The 22,818-nt window shown below is 43.8% G+C and overlaps 1 protein-coding gene across 8 annotated transcripts in view; it reads right to left on the reverse strand.

The window, feature by feature from the left end:
• Positions 1-5,255: 5,255 nt before the first annotated feature.
• CCDC57 (coiled-coil domain containing 57) overlaps positions 5,256-22,818 on the reverse strand; it is a 146,697-nt gene continuing 129,134 nt past the window's right edge. For 5 of the 8 annotated variants that reach the window (XM_044982977.1, XM_044982978.1, XM_044982982.1 and 2 more), the window contains 2 exons: positions 9,223-9,457; positions 6,851-7,809 (listed from right to left, as the gene is read on the reverse strand). In XM_044982977.1, the coding sequence (XP_044838912.1) occupies positions 9,234-9,457 (224 nt within the window). In that variant the 3' untranslated portion in view covers positions 6,851-7,809; positions 9,223-9,233. Of the gene's footprint in view, positions 5,407-6,850; positions 7,810-9,222; positions 9,458-22,818 lie in introns of those variants that run through there. The other 3 variants (XM_044982979.1, XM_044982981.1, XM_044982980.1) reach the window with 3 other exon arrangements.

The following is a 22,818-nucleotide window of genomic DNA, read 5'->3' on the forward strand; positions in this document are numbered from 1 at the left end:
TCAAGCGGCGTGTCTCCAGCGGGGCCCCTGAGCCCCGCCCCCTCAGAGCCGCGTGGTGAGGGGGCGGGGCTGCGAGCTCCGGGCTGAGCTCAGCTGCCTCTGCTCGGCGTGGAGCTCCCAGCCCCGCCCCCTCACCACGCGGCTCTGAGCGGGACGGAGCGCAGGCCCCGCTGGAGGCACGCTGCAGCTGTCGGGTGAGGCGCTGAGGCTCCGGGTGAGGAGGGAGCCGGGGGTAAGAGGCTGGGGCCAGGGGGGTTGGCTAAGGGGCAGGGAGTCCTGGGGACAGTCAGGGCACAGAGAGGGGGCGGAGGTTGGGGGGGGCGGTCAGGGGGCAGGGAATGGGGGGGTTTGGATTGTAGGTGTTCCGGGGGGGTCTGTCAGGACTCAGCGGGGGGGGGGGGATAGGGGTTGGGGCAGTCAGGGGACAGGGAGCAGGGGTGGGGTCCCAGGGTGGTGGGGGGGGTCTCTGGGGGATGGTGAGGGGACAAGGAGCAGGATGGGTCGGGGATTCTGAGGGGGGCGGGCAGTCGGGGGGGCAGGAAGTGGGTGGGGGTCAGATAGGGGGCAGGGCTCCCACTAATTCTGCATTATGGTCAGTTGTATAATTATTTCATTATATATTACAATAATAATAGAAATAAAAGTACAAAAATGAATGTAATGCGCTTGAATCGTCCCAAAACCATCCCACAGGTCCGCGGAAATTTTTTTTTCTACAAAACCGGTCCCTGGTGCCAAAAAGGTTGGGGACCGCTGCTTTAGATTGTTGAGGGGATGTGGAAGGGGAGAGAGCTCTTTCTGCAGCAGCTCTGAGTGGTTGCTGAGTGGTTATAAAGCCGTGCACAAGCGACCAGGGAGCTTTGCGAACAGGGGCTGCTAACAGGGAGTTTCGCAAGGGAGTTCAGAAGGGGAGTGTGAAGGGAGTGGGAGCCCCTCGCCAGCCCTAACCCCTTCCCCGTGGCTCCCCCCTAAAACCTATAAACCGAACCACATTCCAAAACCACTTTCCGTAAACCACCCTTTCACTAACTAGGAGACAATGCAGGCAGAAGCCCAGCAGCAGAGTGGGGGCTATCCAGTTTATTGCGCTGAGTGTAGCATGTATGATTACCTGCCCTGTGGGCGGGTGGCTTATGTGTGCAGTCGGTGCAAGGAGCTCCTGGCCCTCAGAGACCATGTACGGATTTTGGAGGCCAGGGTGGCAGAACTGGAGGAGCTGAGAGAGGCAGAGAGGTATGTTGATGAGGCTTTCCAGGACACTGTAGAATTGTCCCACCTCTGCTTAGACAGCACCTGTGCTGTTGAGGAGGAAGAAGGGCCCAGGGAAGTAGAGCAGTCGATGGGAGCAGAGGGAAACCTTCCCGTAGTTGGGACCCTCCTTCCAGATGGTGCTAGGGTTGCCTCTCGCACTGAGGTTGCCTCTCCGGGGGAGGGAACTCCAGTTTCTAGGAAAAGGCAGGTGTTAGTAATGGGAGATTCGATTATTAGAAATATAGATAGCTGGGTCTGTGATGACCGGGAGAACCGTATGGTGACTTGCCTGCCTGGTGCGAAGGTTGCGGATCTCTCGAGGCATCTAGATAGACTTATGTGTAGTGCTGGGGAGGAGCCGTTGGTCGTGGTACATGTAGGTACCAATGACATAGGGAAGGGTAGGAGAGATGTCCTGGAAGCCAAATTTAGGCTGCTAGGGAAGAGACTGAAATCCAGGACCTCTATGGTGGCATTTTCAGAAATGCTCCCAGTTCCACGCGCAGGGCCAGGTAGGCAGGTAGAGCTTCAGAGTCTCAATGCGTGGATGAGACGATGGTGTAGAGAGGAGGGGTTCACGTTCATTAGGAACTGGGGAAACTTCTGGGATGAGAGGAGCCTATACAGGAGAGATGGGCTCCACCTAAACCAAAGTGGAACCAGACTGCTGGCACTAAACATTAAAAAGGTTGTAGAGCAGTTTTTAAACTAGGAGATGGGGGAAAGCCGACTACTGCAAAGGAGCGTGTGGATCGGACACAGACTTCTCTTAGGGTAGAGTCTGATGATAGAGTATCTCCAGGTTATAGTCAGGAGCAGAGGCATGAGAAATATAATGTAAGGGCCGGATCAGATGATAAACAGTCACATAAAAAAGAATCTGGCACATCGGAAAAAGGCAGGCTAATAAACAGGGACAAGTTTTTAAAGTGCTTGTACACAAATGCCAGAAGTCTAAATAATAAGATGGGTGAACTAGAGTGCCTTGTGATAAAGGAGGATATTGATATAATAGGCATCACAGAAACCTGGTGGACTGAGAGCAATCAATGGGACACAATCATTCTGGGGTACAAAATATATCGGAAGGACAGAACAGGCCGTGCAGGGGGAGGAGTGGCACTATATGTTAAAGAAAGTGTAGATTCAAATGAAGTAAAAATCTTAAGTGAATCCACAGGTTCCATAGAGTCTCTATGGATAGAAATTTCATGCTCTAGTGAAAATATAACAGTAGGGATCTATTATCGACCACCTGACCAGGACAGTAATAGTGATGATGAAATGCTAAGGGAAATTAGAGAGGCTATCAAAATTAAGAACCCAATAATAGTGGGGGATTTCAATTATCCCCATATTGACTGGGAACATTTCACTTCAGGACGAAATGCAGAGATAAAATTTCTCGATACTTTAAATGACTGCTTCATGGAGCAGCTGGTACGAGAACCCACAAGGGGAGAGGCGACTCTAGATTTAATCCTGAGTGGAGCGCAGGAGCTAGTCCAAGAGGTAACTATAGCAGGACCGCTTGGAAATAGTGACCATAATACAATAGCATTCAACATCCCTGTGGTGGGAAGAACATCTCAACTGCCCAACACTGTGGCCTTTAATTTCAAAAGGGGGAACTATACAAAAATGAGGGGGTTAGTTAGACAAAAGTTAAAAGGTACAGTGACTAAAGTGAAATCCCTGCAAGTTGCATGGGCCCTTTTTAAAGACACCATAATAGAGGCCCAACTTCAATGTATACCCCAAATTAAGAAAAACAGTAAAAGAACTAAAAAAGAGCCACCGTGGCTTAACCACCATGTAAAAGAAGCAGTGAAAGATAAAAAGACTTCCTTTAAAAAGTGGAAGTCAAATCCTAGTGAGGCAAATAGAAAGGAGCACAAACACTGCCAACTTAAGTGCAAGAGTGTAATAAGAAAAGCCAAAGAGGAGTTTGAAGAACGGCTAGTCAAAAACTCCAAAGGTAATAACAAATTTTTTTTTAAGTACATCAGAAGCAGGAAGCCTGCTAAACAACCAGTGGGGCCCCTTGACGATGAAAATACAAAAGGAGCGCTTAAAGATGATAAAGTCATTGCGGAGAAACTAAATGGATTCTTTGCTTCAGTCTTCACAGCTGAGGATGTTAGGGAGATTCCCAAACCTGAGCTGGCTTTTGTAGGTGACAAATCTGAGGAACTGTCACAGATTGAAGTATCAGTAGAGGAGGTTTTGGAATTAATTGATAAACTCAACATTAACAAGTCACCGGGACCAGATGGCATTCACCCAAGAGTTCTGAAAGAACTCAAATGTGAAGTTGCGGAACTATTAACTAAGGTTTGTAACCTGTCCTTTAAATCGGCTTCGGGACCCAATGACTGGAAGTTAGCTAATGTAACGCCAATATTTAAAAAGGGCTCTAGGGTTGATCCCGGCAATTACAGACCGGTAAGTCTAACGTCGGTACCGGGCAAATTAGTTGAAACAATAGTAAAGAATAAAATTGTCAGACACATAGAAAAACATAAACTGTTGAGCAATAGTCAACATGGTTTCTGTAAAGGGAAATCGTGTCTTACTAATCTATTAGAATTCTTTGAAGGGGTCAACAAACATGTGGACAAGGGGGATCCGGTGGACATAGTGTACTTAGATTTCCAGAAAGCCTTTGACAAGGTTCCTCAAAAAGGCTCTTACGTAAATTAAGCTGTCATGGGATAAAAGGAAAGGTCCTTTCATGGATTGAGAACTGGTTAAAGGACAGGGAACAAAGGGTAGGAATTAATGGTAAATTCTCAGAATGGAGAGGGGTAACTAGTGGTGTTCCCCAAGGGTCAGTCCTAGGACCAATCCTATTCAATTTATTCATACATGATCTGGAGAAAGGGGTAAACAGTGAGGTGGCAAAGTTTGCAGATGATACTAAACTACTCAAGATAGTTAAGACCAAAGCAGATTGTGAAGAACTTCAAAAAGATCTCACAAAACTAAGTGATTGGGCAACAAAATGGCAAATGAAATTTAATGTGGGTAAATGTAAAGTAATGCACATTGGAAAAAATAACCCCAACTATACATACAACATGATGGGGGCTAATTTAGCTACAACGAGTCAGGAAAAAGATCTTGGAGTTATCGTGGATAGTTCTCTGAAGATGTCCACGCAGTGTGCAGAGGCGGTCAAAAAAGCAAACAGGATGTTAGGAATCATTAAAAAGGGGATAGAGAATAAGACTGAGAATATATTATTGCCCTTATATAAATCCATGGTACGCCCACATCTCGAATACTGTGTACAGATGTGGTCTCCTCACCTCAAAAAAGATATTCTAGCACTAGAAAAGGTTCAGAAAAGAGCAACTAAAATGATTAGGGGTTTAGAGAAGGTCCCATATGAGGAAAGATTAAAGAGGCTAGGACTCTTCAGTTTGGAAAAGAGAAGACTAAGGGGGAACATCATGAGTGATGTTGAGAAAGTAGATAAGGAAAAGTTATTTACTTATTCCCATAATACAAGAACTAGGGGTCACCAAATGAAATTAATAGGCAGCAGGTTTAAAACAAATAAAAGGAAGTTCTTCTTCACGCAGCGCACAGTCAACTTGTGGAACTCCTTACCTGAGGAGGTTGTGAAGGCTAGGACTATAACAATGTTTAAAAGGGGACTGGATAAATTCATGGTGGCTAAGTCCATAAATGGCTATTAGCCAGGATGGGTAAGAATGGTGTCCCTAGCCTCTGTTTGTCAGAGGATGGAGATGGATGGCAGGAGAGAGATCACTTGATCATTGCCTGTTAGGTTCACTCCCTCAGGGGCACCTGGCATTGGCCACTGTCGGTAGACAGATACTGGGCTAGATGGACCTTTGGTCTGACCCGGTACGGCCTTTCTTATGTTCTTATGCTTTGGCCCTGGGGAGAGGCGAGTGAGGCAGGCAGCCAATCAGAGGGGGTTTTCCCCTCAGGCAGGGCTCAAATTTGCTGGAGGGCTGGAGCTTGTCATGATGATACAGAGTTCCAACCTGGCCCAAATCTCATCATTTATTTAAAAAAAAAAAGTCACAAGAGTTGGCACTATTGAAAGTACAGAAAGAGGCTTCGTGCCATCCACTGCCGCAGTTCCTTCCATCACCTCAAATCAAGATTTCAGGAAGACTCCTAGGAAAAGGAAAAAGTGTACAAGGAAATGTGAGTATGCAGAGTCCACCTTAAAGAATTCCAGTTACAAGTAAGGAATCTTCATTTAATCTGCAAGTGCCTTCTGGATATTCCCACTCATGGGACAGATTGGCAAACAGTGCTCCAGCAACGGAACAAAGATTATAATACTGCCCTATCAATTGTGCATCAGCTCTGGACACAAGGTCCCACATGACAGTCCCATAAGTAAGCTGAAGAAATGGGGTCTCGATGGAACTACCATTAAGGGGATACATAATTGGTTAAACAACCACAAGCACAGGGTAACTATTAATGGAATTATGTCAGAATGGAGGGAGTCTCAAATGGGCTTCCACAGGGATCTGTTCTGGGTCCAGTGTTGTTTAACATCTTTATTAATGACCGGAATGTAGGAATAGAGAGCATACTGATCAAATTTCCCAGGAACACAAAGCTAGGGGGCTGCCAAAACATTGTGGAGGATAGAGCTAAAATTCAGAGTGATCTTGATAAATTGGAGAACTGGGCTATAGCCAACAAAATGAAATTCAGCAAAGACAAATGTAAGGCGTTACACTTAGGGAAGAAAAAACAAATGTACAAATATAGAATGGGGGATAACTGGCTTGGCAGCAGCACCACTGAGCAGGATCTGGGAGTTGTCATGGATCGCCACCTCAACTTGAGTCAGCAATGCGATGTTGTTGCAAAAAAAAAAAATGCAATTTTAGGTTACATTAACAGAGGTATAGCATAAAAGTCATGGGAGGTGACAGTACTGCTCTACTTGGTGCTGGTTAGGCCTCAGCTGGAGAACTGTCCAATTTTGGTCACCAAATGTATAGAAAGGATGTAGAGAAACTGGAAAGGATCCAGAGACGAGCAACAAAGATGATCAAAGTGATGGAATGCAACCCATATGAGCAAAGCTGAAGGAACTGGGTATGTTTAGTTCAGAAAAGAAGAGATTAAGGGGGGATATGATAAATTGTCTTCAGATATTTGAAAGGCTGCCATAAAAAAGATGGAGAAAAGTTGTTCTCTTTTGCCACAAAAGGCAGGACAAGAGGTAATGGTTCAAATTAAAGCATAGCAGATTTAGGTTAAATCTCAGGGAAAATTTCCTAAGTGTATGAACTGTAAGACAATGGAACAGTCTGCCAATGGAGGTTGTGCAAGCTTCACTGGAGGTTTTCAAAAGGAGGCTAGATAGTCATCTGCCTTGGATGGTTTAGACAACAAATCCTGCATCTTGGCAGGGGGTAGGACTAGATGACCGGTGCGGTTTCATTTAACCCTGTGATTTTATTATTCTAAATTTTTCACATCTTGTAAATGTATGTACAGAGCACCAAGAGGCGGATCCATAGATCTCTGTGATATGTAAGGGTTATAATTCTTGATGTCCGATTTGTGTCCATTTATTCTTTTGCGTAGAGACTGTCTGGTTTGGCCAATGTACGTGGCAAAGGGGCATTGCTGGCACATGATGGCATATGTCACATTGGTAGATGTGCAGGTGAACGAGCCTCTGATAGTGTGGCTGATGTGACCTAATCACCTAAACACCCAGTGTACAGGACATACAGACCAGTTTAGTAGGAAAAGCGTTTTCTAAGGGGACAACCAGATGTTAGAATGTTGTTATAAAAATTAATTGAATGGGAATGTGGCTTTCCTCATTAGGGTATCACCATATTAATGCTTCAGCCTTGCACTTCTCACCAGGATGCAGAGCCGCATTATACTGAGCTGCTCTGAATCTCCATGTTCAAATTGAAACCACTGGAAACAAGAGTTGCAAAGTTGCTGGAATGTATAGTCTATAATTAGTTCAAAACTTTTGAATTCAGGCAAACCGTATAGCAACAGTTGGCTTCAACTATGATATGAGGCCAAAATTTCTCTGCTTGTTGGAAACCACTGTGCTTTGAGCTGCAGTCACAGCAGGCTCTGGATAAGGGGAATGCATCATATTATTCTGGTCCATGAAGGAACAATGTAAAAAGTATTTAATCTGATGATGGGACCTTCAAGCAAAATAAATTGGGAAAGGGCACAGAGGACACCTCAGTTCCAGTACTTACATAATAAAAGCACAATGAAATAATGGCTACTAAGCATGCAACTTATTACTTTTATTATTTGTAATACCATTCATATTATCTATATGTTAAAGCAAAACATTTTTGAACAGAACATTGAACAATTTTTTCAAGTTATTCTTGAGCTGCCTACAGCTACGCTGTACAACTCTGTACTGTGTTCCTTTCACATCTCAAACTGAGCAGGGTTGTCTAGACACAGAATTTGGACAGGAGGCCTTCAAGGAGCACCTATGGGCTGCAGGAAGAAGTGCAGGTGATTCAGTAAGTCTTTCTTCCATCTTAGGCTCTTAACCTGCAGACACACACATTATTAAATTTTACTACCACGAGTAGTCCTATTCTTTTCAATAGGACCACTCACAGTAGTAAAGTTAAGCACCTGAATAAGTGTTTGGAGAGTCAGGGCCTTAACACCAAACCAATACCCCAGCTTCCTGCAATGCTACTGGAGGTGCCATCCTGCCATTTTCAAAACGAAACAAAACAGAGATCCTGAGAACTCATGATCATTCAAATGTCATGACACTTTTCATAAGTACAGTGTTGTGCTGGTCAAATTACAATCATAACATTTTTCCTGCAATTTCAGCTGGAAACATGTTATAAGGCTTAGTTATTTGTACAGTGCTTTTAGTTCATCCAATGAAAGATTCTAAGTATTATTAATGAGCCTGATTCTCAGTCTTGAAACTTGACATACTTACACCCGTGCTAATCAATACCACCAGTGTAAGTGAATGGAGAATTCTGTTTCTGTATCATTTTACACCCATTTTGCACAAGCATAAATGATTACAGAAGGTGCAAGGTAGTGCAGAATCAGGGCCCATCTCTTTAAACCCCTGGCTTTAAAATGAATATTAAGCAGCTACAGAGAATTGTTACAATATGTAGAATGAGTGCAGTGTTAGTAAGCATAGGAAAATAGCATGCTAAGGCAGCCCACTGAGATACATTTTCCCCTGTCTAACCCACACTCCAGTGTTTCTCAACAAAATTTTGCTACAAACTGCCAGCTCTGCCTAAAGGCACAAAAAGTTTAAATCTTTAGTAGCTGGGAATCTATACTAACCTCCAGAAAGCAGGTGGATGAACTGACATTTAATAAGGTCAAACAAATAAAGTAGGGTCCAGCTGGGCTATCCCTCCCTCAGCACCTTCCTAAACCCAGAACTGTGTAGGGGAGACACCCCACTTTGGGGGCACTAGTACCCAAGTGATGCCTCACCCCTTTCCCTGTGCCCTGGAGGAGATGTGCAGAGAGGAGTCAAAGAGGCTAACGGTGCCAAAACAAGGACCTCTGGACATTCAGAGAACCATCCACACTTTTGATCGTACTTTCTCAGTTACATGCTGATTGGCTGTCCAACCCTTTCCCTCCTCTCCCCAACAGCCCCTTCACCTGAACTTCACTTCACACTTGCCTCTCTTATCCTCTTCTCCCCTGCCCTGCCCCCTCACTTCCCTTCTGTTTCCATTTAGCTTATCCCCTCCTAAGTAAACCCACCCAAAATAAGCGAGTAAACAAATAAACACTAAAAATTAAACTGTGGAACTAATCCCACATTAGCTGCCATCGCCTTGTTAATTCTGCTAGTGAGTTCTATCCCTTTCCCCAGCCTCTGGCTGTCTAGTCTATTTAGACTGTAAGCTCTTCGGGGCAAGGGCAGTCCTGTACTCAGAGTTTGTACAGAGCTAAACTTACTGTCAAAGAAATCAATGTTTAACATTGTAGTTCCGGATTTTTTGCATCTGGTGGGAGACTTTTGACTTTATGGGGTGAGTCCGAGATGATTTGTTGGCTATTAACTTTGGTTGAACGTCAATGTTGGTTCCTTTGACTGTCAAGTCAGCAGCTGGTGCTTTTCCTCGATCCCCAGTTTCAATAGTTTGCTGAGACTCTTCAAACTTCTTGGCTATGTGGGTAGCTTTGAACTCTACTGAAAAAAGAAAAGGAGAGAATGTATTTGTTCTTCCATTTGCAATTATGAGTAAGACTGAAGAGTTGAGGAAAACAGTTATTTACTGTCAGTACCTTTTGTTCTCAGAATAGAACATAAGAATGGCCCTACTGGGTCAGGCCAAAGGTCCATCTAGCCCAGTATCCTGTCTTCCGACAATGGCCAGTGCCAGATGCAGCAGAGGGAATTAACAGAACAAGTAATCATCAAGTGATCCATCCTCTGTCGCTCATTCCCAGCTTCTGGCAAACAAAGGCTAGGGACACTATTCCTGCCCATCCTGGCTAATAGCCATCAATGGACCTATCCTCCATGAATTTATCTAATTATTTTTTGAACCCTGTTATGGTCTTGGACATCACAACATCCTCTGGCAAGGAGTTCCACAGGTTGACTGTGCGTTGTGTAAAGAAATACACCTCTACCCCGCTATAACGCGACCCAATATAACACGAATTCGGATATAACACAGTAAAGCAGCACTCCAGGGGGGCAGGGCTGCGCGCTCTGGCAGATCAAAGCAAGTTTGATATAACGCAGTTTCACCTATAATGCAGTAAGATATTTTGGCTCCCGAGGACAGCGTTATATCGGGGTAGAGGTGTACTTCCTTTTATTTGTTTTAAATCTGCTGCCTATTAATTTCATTTGGTGACCCCTAGTTCTTGTGTTATGAGAAGTAGTAAACACTTATCTACTTTCTCTACACCAGTCATGATTTTATAGACCTCAATCATATCTCCCCTTAGCTGTCTCTTTTCCAAGCTGAAAAGTCCCAATCTTATTACTCTCTCCTCATAGGGAAGCTGTTCCATACCCCAAATCATTTCTGTTGCTCTTTTCTGAACCCTTTCCAATTCATCTTTTTTGAGATGAGATGACCACATCTGCACACAATATTCAAGATGTGGGCGTACTATGGATTTATATAGAGGCAACACAGCATTTTCTGTCCTATTATCTATCCCTTTCTTAATTATTCCCAGTGTTCTGTTCACTTTTTTGACTGCCGCCGCACAGAGTGGATGTTTTCAGAGAACTATCCACAATGACGCCAAGATCTCTTTCTTGAGTGGTAAAAGCTAATTTAGACCCCAATCATTTTATATGTATAGTTGGGATGATGTTTTCCAGTGTGCATTACTTTGCATTTATCAACATTAAATTTCATCTGCCATTTTGTTGCCCAGTCACCCAGTTTTGAGAGCTCCTTTTGTAGCTCTTCACAGTCTGCCTGGCTCTAATCTTTAGTAATTTTGTATCATCTGCAAATTTTGCCACCTCACTGTTTACCCCTTTTTCCAGATCATTTACAAATATGTTGAATAGGACTGGACCAGTACAGACCCCTGAGGGACACCACTATTTACCTCTCTCCATTCTGAGAACTGACTATTGATTATATTGTCTTTATAGAGCCACACAGTAGGTGTTGCATGCCTGGCTATGTAACCAGCTTTGAGCAATCAGAGTTAGGAGATATGTAAATGTCCATTGGGCCCTGCACTCAATTGATAGGTGGGGCAAAGAATTTAAACCAATTTGACCCTCAGTTCCTCTCCATGTCCTAAACCTATTTAATTCTGGGCTGCGTAATAGAGGGGAGTCCATTCAGTATGTGTACAAGAGTCACTGTTCTGTCCAGCTACTGTTTTGACATTAAGCGTGTGCCACCTCACTCCCCAGCATGGCTCTGGGTCTTTGGGAAAAGCACATATAGTAATGTTAACTTATATGATATGAGTCTCAAGACACAACTCTGGTTAGCTACTGGAGTTGAGACCTAAATACTGGTTTAACATTGTGAAAAAGGATAGAATTGTCCAGCAGGACCTGGAACTCTGATGAAGAGGAAACCACCACCAGGAATGATTCCTGTAATAAGAGAGGATACAAGGAAAAAGATCCCAAGGGCTCAAAGAGCATTTCCATTAACTTGTTCAATATCAAACTCAAATCCAAAGGATGAGTAGTTTCTTGATGGGAGGGTACATATCTGTGAACCCCTTTAAAAATTACTGCATCAAGAGGCGTCTGTTTTGCAGGGACATAGTAGACTAAAATAAACCTTTGCAGTTGTCAAAAATATCTTTGACCACACCAGAGAGATAGCAGAAAGTCTAAGGTAACTAAAACTGGGATGATACGAAAGCAAGGCTTCTACCTTGAGCAAAACTTTTAAACAAGGTTTTCTATATAACAGCATAATATTTCCTGGTGGATGGAGTCTAGGAGGGCTGCCTTGTTCTCCTGAGACAAGCATTAAGGACATCCTGACCTAAAAACCTAGCAGTTACACTGTCAAGTAAAATGACTTGAGGTCCAAATACCCCATCCTGCCATTTGGCTGGGATGATAGATCTTAACTCAGAAGACAGACTGAATGGATAATCTTTACACTGACCCAGAAGTTCCAAGAACTAGGTCTGCCATGCACAGGCTCAGACCTGTTGACTCCTCAGAACTCTGGGGACGAAAGGAAATGGAGGAAAAGGTGTAAAGGAGCACTTTTCCCTCTATGTATCAAAGACATGATACACACTGCATATCCTTGCCCACTTTGAAGCAGAATTTTAGCCCCTGGTTGTTCTAATATGTAGCAAACAAGTATGTGTATGGAAGGTACTCACCTGGTTTGAGTGACCACTTGTAATGAACCACACCCTTTCAACTCAGGTTACTACCTATGGTATTATACCTGTCAGCAGCAGAGGGAAGGGCTGTGGGTTTGTTTGATTTTTTTTTTTTTAAAACCTGGAGTTCCAGGATTTCTATTTTTTGAGAGACTCTCTGGGCAAAAATACTACAGGAATATCAACAACTGATGTCACTTAGAGGAAACAAGGGAGCAGTCAAGACAGCTTTTTCAGGGGATGAAGTACAAGAAGGGCACCCCTAGGACTGTCTCACTGGGGCCTCCACTTCTTATATAGTCTATGTAAGATGCCCAGGGTTCCCAGTGTGCCTACTGCATTGGGAAGGCCATTGAGGTCAACATCCATGGTGGTCTGCACCATGGTTGAGCTGTCTAGAGATATCTTGGCCTTATATGGCTCCAAGATGGTTGATGTGCTTTCGGTGAGGAATGGTGTGGTGAGAAGGTGCTTTGTTTCTGCATCTCATCATCATCTTTGCTAGAAAAATGTGCAATATCATGATCTCCTCTATAGCCTGTAGGGGAGCCCTCAGTACTGAGTATCAGGGAGTACGGTGCTGATGATATCATCAAGTCTCTCTGGTGCAACAGAGACTGTGTCGGTGCTGATGTCTGGACTGTTGGTTCCACTCTTGCTGGCATCAGTACCGGCCAGTGCTGTGACTGTTTGGTCAGTGTGGTCGGTGCCAGCTTGGTCTTCTCCACTGGTGCCAACTGCATTGTCGGTACTGGGGGCGGAGGCCTGGTGTCTGATGAAACACTTGGTGCAGAGTCCCTTATGAGTGAATTTGGTGCCATGGAGGAGACATGTCTTTGTCTGTGCCTCAACTCTGTCTCCTTTGCTCGGGCCTCAGTGGTGCCGGAGGTCACTGGAGTGTCATAGGTGCTCACCTGACCATGTGTCAGCATTGAGGGTAGCGACCTGGCAGGAGACCACCGTTGTTTTTGCAGTGCTCTGAGGAGAAGTCTGAGCCCTCTTTTTTTGTCTTTTAGAGGGTATGTCTCCTTTTTCAGTTGGAAGAGTGCCCAGAAAGGCAGTCTGCTTGTCCGAGTCGGGTTGTAGGGATTTCTCCATTAATCATTTTTAGCCTGAGATCCCGGTCATGTCAGGCTCTGACTTTCAAATTGCTGCAGTGGGCACATTTTGGGGGGATATGCGCCTCACCCAGACAGCGTACGCACAATGAGAGTCTGTCTGAAATGGACATAGCTTTGTAGCAGGAGCTGCAGTGTTTGAAGCCTGGGGAGCCAGACATCTTAACGGCTAACTGTCCCCCGTTGGGAGGTAGCTAAAGAAATAAAACCAAACTTTTTTTTAGAATAAAACTAACACTAACTATAACTTTCTATCTAAGTAACTAGCTATTTAAAATATTTTTCTAATGGTTTTAAGGAAGAGTGCTAACACTGCCCCAGCGCTGCATCTTTAGCCGAGGACAGTTGAGAAGGAACTGAAGGGCTTGGGTTGTGCATGTGCTACATGCGGCACCAACAGGACCGCAAGATGCCTCCTGCGCACGCATGACCCATGCGGACACTGCTACTATAAATCTCTGATCGAAAGCACTGGGACACACCGACACCTGAAGTGGAGCACCCACCAGGACAGCGCTTGAAGTAGTCCCAAGCTGTATAGTATCTACATGAAGAAAACCTAGATAAGTTGTAAACTCTGGGAGGTGTCCAAGGGGACATAAGGCTCCAAGTATTTTTCTTTGATTGAACTAGGTTCCTCCTCATCAGGAGTTGCAGCAGAATGGGATTGACCTACTTATCTTGGATCCAAAGCCACAATACTGAGCTCAGTTCCAGGGGCTCCACAGATCAGATGATGGCACCAGTCTAGCCTTGAAACAAACTTCTTTCAGCACTAAGGGTTCATCTGCACAATGCTGAGGGGATAACTGTTTCAGAGGAGATTTTGGAGGAACCAATCCAATGGATCCAAAAGGGAAGTAGCCAGGGTTCATCAGCACCGACAGTCCCAAGTCTTTCAGCATCCCCTTCCCCATTGCTTTCAAAGAATGGGGACTCCTAGTACCTTGGACAAACAGGTCTGATGGGTAAAGGATAACTGATCCAACCTGCTTGGATCAGAAGAGGCCCTGTTTTTCGTGGGAATCCTGTGGCCCACAGAAGCAAACTGCAATGAGGTCCACCTGGATGAGACAACAGATCTCTGTGGGAACACCATTTTGCTGCATTACATGGCCTCTTGGAGCTCCTGGAACTGTAAAAGGTGTTTTCTTCAGCTTCCTCTGAAGAACTCTGATCTTTAGTTGGAAGAACTTCCTTTGATGGTTCGAGAAGTGTTTGCAACAGGACTGGAATTTTGGATCAGGTTTTGGAACTGATGGAGGCTCAACAGCCACACTGTTTGTATGTGGGGTGAACACTTTAGGAGAAGGTCACCCAGACTCGTGTTACTAGTCCCTTGCAGGAGCAAGTTCCAGAGAGGAGTTTTATGGTCATCTTGGGCAAGGCCTTGCAGGCATCACAGCCCTTTGCTAAATGCCTGAGAAATGAGAACTAAAAGGTACTTTTCATGCCCAGCTGAAAGGGGAAACATAGTGGGGCAAGGAGAACACTCCTTAAACCCTGTTTTCCTACACAGGTCCATTATCTTGGGCATGGCCTGAGAACATAAAACCAACAAAAAATTGATGAGAACTAGAAAAAAAAAATCAAACTCAAGTCTACAGTATGTCTATCTAAATGTCTTACAAACTATTTACAACTATTTTATGCAAACAAACATACAGGAGAAAGAAGTTGGTTCTGTGACTGTTCCAGTTGGTGGATAGAGAAACTGCCAGTGGGCATGGAGTATTTATACACCAGTATATGAAATGTAGGCCACTTGGTATATATGCACACACCCTTCAACAGCCAAAAATGCTTCTGTGGCCACATAGTTAGACATATAATATTTACACTGGGTTTCTGTGGAGGCTGTGTCATGAAAGAAAAGTACATTTTCACTTTTTTTGTCCATTAATAGAAAGAACAGCAAATGCTTAACACAATTAATATTAACAACAAAGGGGAAGGAACTCAGACCAAAATAGGGAAAGAAGAGCTTAAAGAATACTTAGGCTATGTCGACACTATGCACCTTTTAGCGACACACCTGTGCCGCTACAGCCATGCTGCTAAAAGGCGCGCAGTGTAGCTGCTGTTCGTCGGCAGGCTGCCATAAAAAAAAAATGGAGAAAAGTTGTTCTCTTTTGCCATAGAGAGCAGGAGAAGAGGCAATGGGTTCAAACTACAGCATAGGAGATTTAGATTAAATCTCAGGAAAAACTTCCTAACTGTGAAAACACTGGGACAATGGAACAGACTGCCTCAGGAGGTTATGGAAGCTCCTTCAATGGAGGTTTTCAAAAGAGGCTTGATAGCCATCTGTCTTGGATCGTTTAAACAAACAACAAATGTTCCATCTTGGAAAGTCTCTTCTTTCAGTCTCGTCTAACCCTATGATTCTAGAGTATTTAAGGATCTAGCTGAACATTTCAGAACCATTAGCAATTATGTTCAAGAACCCATGGAGGACAGGTGAGGGTGAGGCTTCAGAAGACTGGAGAAGGGCAAATATATTATCTATCTTTACAAATGGGGGGGGGGGAGGGAAGAAGAAAAAAAAAAAAGAGGACCTGGGGATTTATAGACCAGTTAGCCTAACTTCAGCATTGGAATGATACTGGAACAAATGTTTAAAACAATCCATTTGTAAGCACCAAGTAGATGATACTTATCACCCTAACTGCCAACATAGATTTGTCAAGAACAGATCATGCCAGATCAACCTAATTTCCTTCTTTGACAGAATTACTGACCTAATGGATAGAGGGAGGTAGATGTGATACATCTTGATTTTAGTAAGGCTTTTGACAGCCCCACATTACAGTCTCATAAGTAAAGTAGCAAAATGTGGTCTAGATTAAGTTACTATACAGTATGATGCAATTGCAAAAAAATGCAAATCTAGTTCTGGACTATATTAACAGAGGTGTTGTATGTAAGACAGGCAGTAATTCTGCTCTGTTCAGCACCGGTGAGGCCTCAGCTGGAGTCCCGTGTCCAGTTTGGGACACCACACTTTAAGAAAGATGTACACATATTAGAGAGAGTCCGGAGGAGAGCAATAAAAATAAAAGGTCTAGCAAACATTACCCATGAGGAAACATTGAAAGACTTGAGTACATTTAATCTTGAGAAAAACAGACTAAGGAGAGACCTGATAACAGTCATATGTTATAAAGAGGACAATGATCAGTTGATTTCCTTGTTCACTGATGGTAGGACAAAGTGTAATCAGGTTAGGTTGCAGCAAGGGAGATTTTGATTAGATATTAGGAAAAACTTTTAAACTATAAGGATAGTTAAGCACTTGAACAGGTTACCCAAAAGAGGCTGTGGAGATTTTTAAGAACAGGTTGCACAAGCGCCTAATAGGGATGGTCTAGGTATATTTTGCCCTGCCTTCGTGCAGGGGATGGACTAATCTGAATGCCTCCAGTCTTAAAATCCTATATGCCCATTCCCAAAAGTGGATTTTGAACACAGTTAAAGTGTTTACATTAAATGATATATACTATTTAAAGCAAAAATATTTACAAGAGGGCAGTGGAGTAAGGGCAGGAAAAGCTCCATGTGTCAGATTCTGCCTGGTACTGTACATAGCTCTGAAAGGCTTTTGATACAACCATCAGCAAGATATGCTATGTGTGGCAAATTTTCAGAAAGGTTGGGCCTGGTCTCTCTTTTAGCAGGTATAAATCTGAGTATATGTAAAACTTTCAAAAACACCAAAGTGACTTAGGATTTAAGGCCCAATTTCAAAAGTGATGTAGACTCTTAAGAGCCTGAATCTCATTGAAAGTCAATGGGACTTTGGCCAAGTGCCTAAATCACTTGAAAATGGTTCTTATGCTCCTAAGTCACTTAGGCTCTTTTGAAAGTTTTACCCTACATCTGATTTGTACCCTGTAGGCGTGCATGGCCCTCCCTTGCTGTCATGGTCTGAGGGAGGCCACACCTCTGCTGTCACATCCCTGTAAGGACAGTCTAAGATAATGGGGAAGTTAAGCCCTCAGGCAGGGCGAGCGTGCCAAACACAGTCTTGGGTTCCAGCCCTCAGGCAGGGGCAAGCACCCAGCAAACAGTCTAGGGAGCTCTGGCCAAGGGTTAGGCACCCAGGTACAATCTGTCATCCTGGCTCTTGTGGTAGACAGACAAGCACAGGCCTCTTGGCCTGAAGAGGGGGAGAATGCATCCATCTCCTTTGACAGCTGCCTCACAACCAGGGGTGGCTCTAGGCATTTTACCACCCCAAGCATGGCAGGCAGGCTGCCTTCGGTGGCTTGCCTGCGGGAGGTCTGCCGAAGCTGCGGGACCAGCGGACCCTCCGCATGCAAGCCACTGAAGGCAGCCTGCCTGCCGCTCTCACGGCAACCGGCAGAGCACCCCCAGTGGCTTGCCGCCCCAAGCACGCACTTGGCGTGCTGGGGCCTGGAGCCACCCCTGCTTGCAACTGAGCAAGTACAGGGCCTGCTTTTTATACTTTCTGTTCCTGTTCCACCCCTCTCCTTCCAGTGTGGTGAGTGTGGCCTTCCTGGTTCTCCCCACGAGGGGGCATCTGGCCCTCCCTCACTGTCAACCTCCAAGGCAGGCCATGCCTCTTTGCTACACACGCACATTCTGAGATTTGTGCCTGCAGCAGGGTAACCAGATAGCAAGTGTGAAAAACTGGGACCGAAGGTGGGGGGTAATAGGCACCTATGTAAGAAAAAGCCACAAATAGCTGGACTGTCCCTATAAAAATCAAGACATCTGGTCATCCTAGCCTGCAGTTGAATTCTGGGTAGAGATTTTGTATATGCAAGTTGAATCTTCAAAAAGGAGGCTTTTTATGCTGCTGAAACGTTGGCCCTGTATGTACGGTTAGCACTGCCACCACTGCTGCAGAAACATTGAATCATTTGCCACCAGGAATAACTGCAGTTCAGGTTGGAAGAATGTTTCTACACTTAAAGCATAACCAGGGCCAATTAGTTAATATTTGTAAAGCACTTTGAAGATGAAAAGTTTTACTTAACATAGATCAGAAATGGTGAGTCCTCTTCTGTCTAGAGCCAGAAAGAAGTAGAAATCTCTCTTGGTTAAAGTTTTACCCAACATCCCTGCCGTAGCTGGCTTTTTACCTGCATGGATAGCTCTTAAAAGTCCAACAGTCTGAAGTCAAAGCTGTTGAAATTCTGTCTAGTATGGGACAGTAAGAGATAACATCTGACCCATAAAGTGTAGAATTTCTGGCCAGACAGCTGAGCCAATAACAGCAAGAAAGGGGCTGTGGTAAAAGTGGCTCTTTAGTTTTCTATATCCAAGTTCAAATATTGCAACAGAAAAGTTATTTAAGTTCCAAGCATCTCCAGTTCTTTTGCTCTTTAACACACAATGCATTCTCAAACCAAATGCCAAACTTAGCTGCTCCTATTCCATTCAGGCCCTCCCCCAGCTGCCAGTTTAGGGTAACAGATTTCCCTGCATTTTAGAGATCCTCAGCTGCCATATTTGTTTCTTTGGGTGATTAATTAATTTGATTTCCTGGTATTCCTTTAGCCCAAAGTCAGTGGCCACTTCCTCTCTCAGGTGTAAAAAACAAGTTCTGAGTGTGTTTTAGCTCAGCAACCTTCAAGCAGTATAGAGAGTGGCCAGACAGGGTTCACAGCCACAGCCAGGAACCTCTTGCACAAACCATACATAAATTATGTACCTTACTCTTTGCATTTAGCATGTCTTAATTCTCTTCCTTCAAACCCCTCTTCCCCCCAAAAAACAATTATAACATACTATTTTATTTGAAATTCTAGGCTTTCCAAAATACTCTGTTTTCACAACTTATTCTCAGCTTCAGGTCAAGAAGCATTGCTTAGGCTTTCTCATCTTACACAAAACAAAAGAAAATTATTTTCTAGGCAACCAACCCCCCCACCCCCCAACAAAAACAAAATAAACCTCACATAAAAAACAAAACAAACAAAAAACCATGCAATCATATACTAGCAGTGACTTGAGTTTCTGAGTCCATGCAACTTCATATTATTCAGGCACCTTAATACTCAAATCTAAACTAACTAAAGGCTCCCAGGCTTCAGACATACAGAATTGTATATGAATGAAGGTTCAATTTACTGACAATCAAAGATGGCTTTTATAGATTCCAAGGCCAGAAGGGACTACTCATCTCCTAGTCTTACCACCTGTATAATACAGGCTACAGACCTTTCCCCAAATAATTCTTATTTGAAGAATATCCTGTGGAAAAACATTCAACCTTGATTTTAAAATGGACAATGATGGGGATACCCCCACAACCCAGGGTAAATGGTACCAATGTTTAATTATCCTCACTGTTAAATATCTATGCTTTATTTCAAGTCTGAATGTTGTCTAACTTCAACTTCCAGCCACTAAATGTTATGCCTTTGTCTGCTAGACTGAAGATCCCATTATCAAATATTTTTTCCCTGTTTAGGATCCCATAACCTTCCCTATGTTAACCTAAACAGACTGTGACTGAGTCTGTATCTACAAAGGCATATTTTCCAGTCCTTTTTTAAAAAATAATTCTTGTGGCTTCTCTGAACCCTCTCCAATTTATCAATGTGACACTGTATGGAATCTGGGGGACACTTTAGGTCTATTATGAATACCAATATGGTAAAATGGCAATGAATTATGCCAGATATGCCGTGTAAGATATGTGAAAATGCTATAATTTGCCAAATATGATGATCTATAACCCTTTGTATTGTGGGTTATAGATATGTCTGTATTTCAACACTTGTGCTATGCTTTTAGGTGACACCCCCAGACAGTTTCAGCACTGCCTAACCTGCTTGATGGCCTATTAAGGACCATCAGCTTTACAACTGACCCATTGAGAGAAGGCAAGGAATACACCTTATGACTCAGCAAGGCATGCAGGGGCATGCCTATGGACAGAACTCTAAGGCTTCCAAGCCATGTGCTGGGCAGGTTCTGTTTGAAACAAAGGAAGCACAAGCCACATGGCAAAATACTATAAAAGGCAGCTGCATCTTCTCCATTTTGTCTTCAATCCCACTTCTTACTTCTGGAGGAACTTTGCTACAAACTGAAGCTCTGAACAAAGGACTGAATGACCCATCCAAGCTGTGGATGTATTCCAGAGGGACTTTCAAGCCAGCAAACTCACCAATACTGCTAAGAACCTAATATTTGGACTCTGAAGTCTTTGTATGTATATCACTGTTTTACCATTTAACATCTCTTTTCTTGTTCTTTCTTTATAACAAACCTTTAGTTTTAGGCACTAAAGGATTGGCTGGCAGTGTGGTAGTTTGGGTAAAATCCAAACCTATTATGACCTGATGACGTGGTTGACCCTTTGGGGTCAGAAGAACATTTTGTATATGTGAGCAGAGTTTAAAATAACTGTACTGGACCCAGGTGCTGATTGGGACCCAGAAACTGGAATACAATAAGGGGGCTGTGTGATTTCTTTTTTTGCTTCTTGATAACCAGTGTGGGGAATCAGAAGCACAGTTTGTGACTAGTTGGGGAGTTTAACTTTAGTGTTAACCACTAGTCTTGGGAGTATCTGCTCTCCCTTTTGCAACCTGCCCTGACCTTGGTATTTCCAGTGAGGGCTTTGTCAGGCACCACTAGGTCACAATCAACATCCTTGATTAGTGAACACCAAAACAGGACACAGTATTCCAGCAGCAGTCACACCAGTGCCAAATACAAAGGTAAGATAAGCTCCCTACTCCTACTTGCGACTTCCCTGTCTATAGCCAAGCATTAGCCCTTCTGGCCAGAGGGTAGGTCTACACAGCAAAACAAACCTGTGACAGAAAGTCTCAGAGCCAGGGTCAACTGACTTGGGCTCATGCTACAGAGCTAAGAATAGCAGTGTAAACATTCTTGCTTGGGCTGGAGCCTGAAGCGCTGAGATCCAACCCTCTTCCGAGATATGCTGCAGACTCTGGTAGACCTGCAGGTCCAAGAATCCTTTGCTGGCCTTCCTCTGCAGCCCACTGAGAACTCAATACTGGGATCTCCCTATACGCACCACCCTAGCATTCTATGTGGCATCAGGGGACACTGCACTATCCCTACCACTCCACTTCAGGGGAAAATATCACAGCTGCTCATACATTAACCTGTGAAAGACACAATTGGTGTATGTGTACCTGAATTGGAAATGACTGCTCTTGCCTCTCCATAAGTTCTGTTCCCTTCATTTATTATGTTTTATAAAGTTCTAAATGTTCTTTGTTTGCCTAGTTCATGTTACAGAATAAAAATTCTAATTTTTGGAACATCATTCATATTTATTAGTTCACAATATGTGCTGGCTGATGCTGAGCAGCTCTGACACCCATCAATTTCCTGATACTTCATTTTGTCACAGAACCCATAACATCATTCTCAGACAATATTAATAGGTGCATAGGCAATGTTATATTCCCACACACACAGCACCCGCTGCAAGATTCATACAGGGCAGCAGAAGAACAAGGCCAGGTAGAGCAAACTACAGCAACACATACTACTCAGGCTCACTATTAAAATGAACAGGAGTACTTGTTGCACCTTAGAGACTAACAAATTTATTTGAGCATAAGGTTTCGTGGGCTACAGCCCACTTCTTTGGATGCATAGAATGGAACATATATTAAGGACACACACACACACACACAGCATGAAAAGGTGGGAGTTGTCTTACCAACTCTGAGAGGCCAATTAAGTAAGAGAAAAAAACCTTCTGAAGTGATAATCAAGATAGCCCAGTACAGACAGTTTGATAAGAAGTGTGAGAATACTTACAAGGGGAGATAGATTCAATGTTTGTAATGGCTCAGCCATTCCCAGTCCCTATTTAAGCCTAAGTTGATTGTATCTAGTTTGCATATCAATTCCAGCTCAGCAGTTTCTCGTTGGAGTCTGTTTTTGAAGCTTTTCTGTTGCAAAATTGCCACCCACAGGTCTGTCATTGAATGACCAGACAGGTTAAAGTGTTCTCCTACTGGTTTTTGAGTGTTATGATTCCTGATGTCAGATTTGTGTCCATTAATTCTTTTGCGTAGAGACTGTCCGGTTTGGCCAATGTACATGGCAGAGGGGCATTGCTGGCACATGATGGCATATATCACATTGGTAGATGTGCAGTTGAATGAGCCCCTGATGGTATGGCTGATGTGATTAGGTCCTATGATGATGTCACTTGACTAGATATGTGGACAGAGTTGGCATCGGGCTTTGTTGCAAGGATAGGTTCCTGGGTTAGTGGTTTTTGTACAGTGATGTGTGGTTGCTGGTGAGTATTTGCTTCAGGTTGGGGGGTTGTCTGTAAGCGAGGACAGGTCTGTCTCCCAAGATCTATGAGAGTGAGGGATCATCTTTCAGGATAGGTTGTAGATCTTTGATGATGCGCTGGAGAGGTTTTAGTTGGGGGCTAGTGGGGTTCTGTTATTTTCTTTGTTGGGCCTGTCTTGTAGGAGGTGACTTCTGGGTACTCATCTGGCTCTGTCAATCATAATACTCAAAAACCAGTAGGAGAACACTTTAACCTGTCTGGTCATTCAATGTCAGAAAACAGGATACTGAGCTAGATGGACCTTTGGTCTGACCCAGT

This window comes from Mauremys mutica, chromosome 12, assembly GCF_020497125.1.
Source record: "Mauremys mutica isolate MM-2020 ecotype Southern chromosome 12, ASM2049712v1, whole genome shotgun sequence".
Lineage (NCBI taxonomy): Eukaryota > Metazoa > Chordata > Testudines > Geoemydidae > Mauremys > Mauremys mutica.